The sequence below is a fragment of the Barbus barbus genome, assembly GCF_936440315.1.
Source record: "Barbus barbus genome assembly, chromosome: 1".
NCBI classification, from domain to species: Eukaryota; Metazoa; Chordata; class Actinopteri; order Cypriniformes; family Cyprinidae; genus Barbus; species Barbus barbus.
The window spans coordinates 4,169,865-4,177,779 of record NC_136729.1 but is presented as its reverse complement, the minus strand read 5'-3'; the positions used below and the strand labels follow the sequence as shown (position 1 = coordinate 4,177,779).

Here is a 7,915-nt window from a genome sequence, read left to right as displayed (position 1 = left end):
TGAACACCACTGCATCTACTGCCACAGCAGCATTAAACTCCACTGCATCCCTGAACACCACTGCATCTACTGCCACAGCAGCATTAAACTCCACTGCATCCCTGAACATCACTGCATCTACTGCCACAGCTGCATTAAACTCCACTGCACCCCTGAACACCACTGCATCTACTGCCACAGCAGCATTAAACTCCACTGCATCCCTGAACATCACTGCATCTACTGCCACAGCTGCATTAAACTCCACTGCATCCCTGAACAGCACTGCATCTACTGCCACACCTGCATTAAACTCCACTGCATCACTGAACACCACTGCCTCTACTGCCACACCTGCATTAAACTCCACTGCATCCCTGAACACCACTGCATCTACTGCCACAGCAGCATTAAACTCCACTGCATCCCTGAACAGCACTGCATCTACTGCCACAGCTGCATTAAACTCCACTGCATCCCTGAACAGCACTGCATCTACTGCCACACCTGCATTAAACTCCACTGCATCCCTGAACACCACTGCATCTACTGCCACACCTGCATTAAACTCCACTGCATCCCTGAACATCACTGCATCTACTGCCACAGCTGCATTAAACTCCACTGCATCCCTGAACAGCACTGCATCTACTTCCACACCTGCATTAAACTCCACTGCATCCCTGAACACCACTGCATCTACTGCCATACCTGCATTAAACTCCACTGCATCCCTGAACACCACTGCATCTACTGCCACAGCAGCATTAAACTCCACTGCATCCCTGAACACCACTGCATCTACTGCCACAGCTGCATTAAACTCCACTGCATCCCTGAACACCACTGCATCTACTGCCACAGCTGCATTAAACTCCACTGCATCCCTGAACACCACTGCATCTACTGCCACAGCAGCATTAAACTCCACTGCATCCCTGAACACCACTGCATCTACTGCCACAGCAGCATTAAACTCCACTGCATCCCTGAACACCACTGCATCTACTGCCACAGGTGCATTAAACTCCACTGCATCCCTGAACACCACTGCATCTACTGCCACAGCTGCATTAAACTCCACTGCATCCCTGAACACCACTGCATCTACTGCCACAGCAGCATTAAACTCCACTGCATCCCTGAACACCACTGCATCTACTGCCACAGCTGCATTAAACTCCACTGCATCCTTGAACACCACTGCATCTACTGCCATTATAACAACATCAAGTTCTAATACTCAATCAATAGTAAGTCAAGTCTTTTTCCTGTTTAAAAATGGAAATGACAATCTTGGCTGTTAAAGCTCAAGTTCGTTTTTTTTTTATTGCAGGAAATCACTGGCAGGGATAACTGCAGGAGAGATAGAGCATGTTTCTCCGCTCCACCTTCCTGTAATCCAGGTGCACAAGGTTCCTGCTATTTCCTCTCCACAAGAGCAGTAAGCGGAAATGCAAATGATTTTACTTTTGAGCTCAGTGGCGAGACAGATGGTTACATTGGAGCTGGCCTTTCTAGAGACAACAATGTAAGAGATCAAATCCAGTTGCTTTTATTTTAAAAATTAAAGTCCTTAACTATTAAACATTACACTCTATTAAACTGATGAATAGTATTCTGATTGTCTGACTAATCAACTTTTCTCATCCATAGGGTCAGGGTGCCGTCGTCTATTCTTGTGCCAATATCAATGGTGCACTGAGGTTGACTCGTTCCACACTGAACAATCAAATACTGACTCAGGATAACACAGTAAGGCCCTTTTTCTAAGACCCGTAATGCATAAAAGCTGAATAAAGGATACTAGCTATGACTGTCTCATCCTCTAGTCAGTAACACCCAGCAATAACACCATCAACTGCCTTTCAATAGTTATTTACTGTTGTGGAATAATTGTGTCCCACTCCTTAAGCTATTGTTCTGTGATATTTGTTTTAAGCATGAACTGTACATTTCAAGTTATTTTAATGCCACGACATTTCAATAGTGTTGAAGTATTTCACTGCACTGAACAGTCTTACGATTCTTGTTTTTCAACCATTCTGAGTTAGGCTTGTTTGTATGTTTCAGATCATTTTTCTGTCAGAAATGGCAAAGATTTACCCACTGCACTGTAATGCCATCTCAGATACAATTTCTGTGCCATGCAATGTAAAATTAAGTAATATTACTTCTGTTGTGCTGCAGTTCATCCCTGGAAGTGTCCGTGGCTCAGTGATTGGAAAAAAGGTTCAATGCATTTTCAATGCTGCAGGTCTCAGCAGCATCACCCGTGCTGCAACCTCAGAAACTTTTGTCTTCCTCTTAACAGGCAGCATATCAAATGGTGAGTGCAAAACTGTGATGAAGTAACTGACATATATTATGTTTTGAAGCAGAAATAAACCATGTTCTTCCATCTACTCCTATTTCCAGGTTCTCTTGAATCTCCAGTCAGTAGACTGGCCACAAATGGGTCAGTGGACTTAAGCAATCCTAACAGCACAGACGTTTCAGTAATAACACCTAGTACAGATGCCACTACTACAGCCCCAAACACCCCTGCATCAACTGCCACTGCAGCATTAAACTCCACTGCATCCCTGAACACCACTGCATCTACTGCCACAGCAGCATTAAACTCCACTGCATCCCTGAACATCACTGCATCTACTGCCACAGCTGCATTAAACTCCACTGCATCCCTGAACAGCACTGCATCTACTGCCACAGCTGCATTAAACTCCACTGCATCCCTGAACAGCACTGCATCTACTGCCACAGCTGCATTAAACTCCACTGCATCCCTGAACACCACTGCATCTACTGCCATAGCAGCATTAAACTCCACTGCATCCCTGAACAGCACTGCATCTACTGCCACAGCTGCATTAAACTCCACTGCATCCCTGAACATCACTGCATCTACTGCCACACCTGCATTAAACTCCACTGCATCCCTGAACACCACTGCATCTACTGCCACACCTGCATTAAACTCCACTGCATCCCTGAACAGCACTGCATCTACTGCCACAGCAGCATTAAACTCCACTGCATCCCTGAACATCACTGCATCTACTGCCATAGCTGCATTAAACTCCACTGCATCCCTGAACACCACTGCATCTACTGCCACACCTGCATTAAACTCCACTGCATCCCTGAACATCACTGCATCTACTGCCACAGCTGCATTAAACTCCACTGCATCCCTGAACACCACTGCATCTACTGCCACAGCAGCATTAAACTCCACTGCATCCCTGAACACCACTGCATCTACTGCCACAGCTGCATTAAACTCCACTGCATCCCTGAACACCACTGCATCTACTGCCACAGCAGCATTAAACTCCACTGCATCCCTGAACACCACTGCATCTACTGCCACAGCAGCATTAAACTCCACTGCATCCCTGAACACCACTGCATCTACTGCCACAGGTGCATTAAACTCCACTGCATCCCTGAACACCACTGCATCTACTGCCACAGCTGCATTAAACTCCACTGCATCCCTGAACACCACTGCATCTACTGCCACAGCTGCATTAAACTCCACTGCATCCTTGAACACCACTGCATCTACTGCCACAGCTGCATTAAACTCCACTGCATCCCTGAACACCACTGCATCTACTGCCACACCTACATTAAACTCCACTGTATCCTTGAACACCACTGCATCTACTGTCACAGCTGCATTAAACTCCACTGCATCCTTGAACACCACTGCATCTACTGCCACACCTGCATTAAACTCCACTGCATCCCTGAACACCACTGCATCTACTGCCACAGCTGCATTAAACTCCACTGCATCCCTGAACACCACTGCATCTACTGCCACACCTGCATTAAACTCCACTGCATCCCTGAACATCACTGCATCTACTGCCACACCTGCATTAAACTCCACTGCATCCCTGAACACCACTGCATCTACTGCCACAGCTGCATTAAACTCCACTGCATCCCTGAACATCACTGCATCTACTGCCACACCTGCATTAAACTCCACTGCATCCCTGAACACCACTGCATCTACTGCGTCTGGAGTATCTACAGCTAATAATGGTACAACAAATGTAAGTGGGAACAGACTGGCAAGACAGTTTTTTGTTCATATTTAAGATTGTGTTGCTTTTTGTGATGAAGGTGAAGTAAAGTGTTAACAGCTGGATGTCAACAGCTGGATCATGTTGGATGTCAAATTGCTGTAGTATTTCTTTTTGAAGCTTGAATTTACTTGAGATTTTATGCATTTATTAAACAATCTCAACAGATTTATATGAATTTCAGCATCGCATTTCAAGGCTAATATGAACATAACTTTGCAGGACAAGGTCACCAAAGACAACTGCAAGAAGGACAGGGCATGTTTCTCCACTCCAGCCAGCTGTGATCCATCCAGCTCAAGTAGCTGCATTTTCGCCTCCACAAGAGGGGTGAACGGAAACTCAGACAATCTCACTTTTGAGCTCAGCGGGGATGCAAATGGTTACATCGCAGTTGGCCTGTCTCGAGACAAGAAAGAGGTCTGAAAAAGATAAAATTTATTTCTAATATCTGTCAACGTGTAACTCTCCTTTAAGAATGTGATTTGAAATCTCAGATTTGGGTTCTCGGACTTATTTAACTTTCTTTCTCGTAGGGTGATGATGACACTGTCTATTCTTGTGCCAACAACAATGGTGTAGCGAAGTTCATCCGTGCCACACTGAATAATGCCATCCTGACGCCAGATAAGGCTGTAAGACTCCCTTTTACAGAGCATTTTCTTCATTGCCAAGCTTTGCACAAAAGATTATTGACTATAAATTACGTGGTAATGAACAGCAACAGGGATGGCTTTAAAGAACAAAGCATTCTGAGACAACTATACAGTAGAACAGTAACAATGCAAATGTTTGTTCAACAGCAGTAAGCGAAAAAAGCGAAACCCCGCAGCTGGAGGGTTTATGGAATGCTTTAATGTGAAGGGAAACTTCCCTCACTGTGACCTCTAATTTGTAGCAATAAAGTTGTAATTGTTTTGTCTTACAGTTTAACCCTAGAAACTTCCGTGGCTCTGTGAGCAGCACAAAGATTCAGTGTATTTTTGTAGCTGCAGGTCTCAGCAGCACCAACACCCGTGCAGCAAACGCAAATACTTTCCTCTATTTCTTCACTGGCAACTATACAGATGGTAAGAGCGGCACTACAAACAAAGTACTGGAGATTTCAGTTGGTAGCAAAATTAAAATGCTTTCTTTATTTCCATTTCCACAGACACTCTGGGGTCGCCAGTCACACGAATGTCTACAAATACATCGGTTGATCTAACCAGCACTAACAGCTCAGATGTTGCCATAATAATACCCACTACAAACACAGACACTACTATCACTACTATTGCAACGACGACTACTACAGCAAAACCTGCTAGTACAGCAGGGAGCAATGCACTGCATCATGCCGCATCTCAGGGTAAGAACTCAATAAGCCAGGCAGAATCTGCATTTTGAGAGAAAATCTCCACACATCTCTACTCTTTAGTTGCTAAATGTTCGTATTTCAAATGAGTTGGTGCATGATACGCATTTGCCAGACAAAACAGCATTTACAAGACAGAAAAATTTCTAGCCAATAGATGTAGTATCATTTTTGTGATGTGCTTTTCAAGAGTCAGTTACCTGAGCAAAAGATTAGGATAAAACATTTGAAGTTCTTTAATAAATTAATTAATTATTCATTTTTCGTGTCTTTTCAGCTGCTCTGGTAATTCTCTCAGGGATCCTCGCAGTCCTCCTGTTGTAAGGATGCTGCCAACACATCATTTGCTTTCTGAAATTGGCCAATGAGCACTGATCGCTTGATGAGCCCAACACTAAAGTATATGTAATTCCGTATATTTATAACTGTGCAATATTGTTACTCTGGGAACAATGAAGAAAGGAGCTTACAATACGGGGAAGAGGGCAATACATCATTTATTTAATCTGTGTGTATGTGTGAGACAGGTTGTGTTTGAGTGTGTTTTCGTGAGCATTAGTGTTTGTATTCTTCTAATGTAATGCTACGTAAAATCAGGCTCCTGCACAGAGAGAGCGGATAAAAAAAAATAGTGTAATTGGTCTATAAATTTAATTGTGCAAGTGTGATGCCACCACGTGGCTGAACTGATCAAAGATAATTATTTTTAAATGTGTTAATTTATTTTGCAACTGTTGCCTCAAACCTGTAGTTGCATCACATGTATATTTTTGTTTGAAGAAAAATATGTATAATAAAATGTTAATGTAAACAATGAATCTGCTAGATCTCTCTCTGTGTGTGTGTGTTTTCACCAGCGCATGGATTAAGGGTTTAAGGCACAGCAAAGAACATAGCTAAATGCAAACAGTATGCAAAGTCAGGAGAGTGCAATGGTGAACTTTGTTGATATCAAAGGCTGAAAATTCATTCAACCAAGAGTGTGTTTCCCAAAAGCATCTATAATCACAAGTTTCATCATTACCAATAGAGTTCAAAGGAACTTGCAACCATAGTTAGCTAATGATGCTTTTAGGAAACACAACCATGTATGGTATTTTGCAGGGAATTTATGACACTCGGTAGAAGTCAAATTACACAGACACAACATGGACAGGTTGTGTGACATTCCCTCATGCTCAAAAATCATTATCATTCATTTTAGTACTGTGTTGGGTCACCAAATTGTAGATTGAGATAAATTGCTTTACAGGAATATTTCAAATCACTTTGAAGGTGATGCAGTAGACTAACCATGTTAAAAAAAAAAATAAAAAAAAAACATATGCAGAAGAAACAATGTTATAACTCAAAAAAAAAAATGTAGAAACAATTTTCACTCAGAAATTAGTAGTACATTTCATAATTACTTAAATGATTACTTAAAGTGTATAATACACAGAATTAAACATGAAATTTAGGAAGAAATAATTTTCCTTTTTATTCCAATAATATTTTATTTTTACAATTTTCTTCTTCCTATATATATACACTTGTACAATTACCATTAGGCCACGGGAAGTCGTGGCCTAATGGTTAGAGAGTCGGACTCATAATCGAAAGGTTGCGGGTTCGAGTCTCCGGCCGGCAGGAATTGTAGGTGGGGGGAGTGAATGTCCAGCGCTCTCTCCACCCTCAATACCACGACTGAGGTGCCCTTGAGCAAGGCACCGAACCCACAACTGCTCCCCGGGCGCCGCAGCATTGGCTGCCCACTGCTCCGGGTGTGTGTTCACGGTGTGTGTGTGTGTGTGTGTGGATTTGTTCACTACTCACTGCTGTGTGTGTGCACTTGGATGGGTTAAACGCAGAGCACCAATTTCGAGTATGGGTCACCATACTTGACAATACGTCACGACTTTAATTATCAGTCATCCTTGAGAAATGGAACAAAACAGGGTGCAAAATTGAAAAAATTTAACTAATGGAACATGCTTCAGGAGAATAAAATGTTTCAAATAATTTCCTCAGAAAATGGAAGATGGTGTTCACATATCATGGTTGTAACCAGGAAATATTAGCATTAGGATTTAAAATACGGAATGTCTATTTACACTAAGTGCAAATAGCCCGTATTGTTGGGGAAGCTATTTACACTAACTCCGCCCACTAACGTGTGATTGAGTTAGTCAAGAAAGAAAAAAAAATTCCAGTTCAGTATCAGTTTTAGTGGCGCAGGTGGTAAGATACATGCTTTTAGACACGATCAACCCGAGTTCGAGCTCGCCTTTTGCCAAACTTTTTTCTCCCTTTTCAAATTGCATTAGAAAGGCATTTATTTTCATTAAAAACGAAGGAAATAAGAGTATAAGGTAGGGTTAGGGTAGGTGTAGGGAGGGCTTTATTGTCCCAATAAGGTGGCATGCATTTAATAATTTGAATTAAAACTATAATTTGCACTCAGTACGTTATTATTGCGTACTGTTTTATAATGTAC

The 7,915-nt window shown here is 42.4% G+C and overlaps 1 protein-coding gene across 1 annotated transcript; it reads left to right on the top strand.

Moving 5' to 3' along the window:
• Positions 1-1,266: 1,266 nt before the first annotated feature.
• LOC306876948 (uncharacterized protein) lies at positions 1,267-6,255 on the top strand (the record flags this gene model as incomplete). The annotated part of the gene is made up of 9 exons (XM_079428417.1): positions 1,267-1,293; positions 1,636-1,734; positions 2,170-2,308; positions 2,398-4,052; positions 4,305-4,502; positions 4,619-4,717; positions 5,011-5,152; positions 5,236-5,433; positions 5,717-6,255. The coding sequence occupies 9 exons, from the start codon at positions 1,267-1,269 to the stop codon at positions 5,761-5,763; spliced, it is 2,604 nt and encodes an 867-aa protein (XP_079284543.1). The 3' UTR covers positions 5,764-6,255.
• Positions 6,256-7,915: the final 1,660 nt, after the last annotated feature.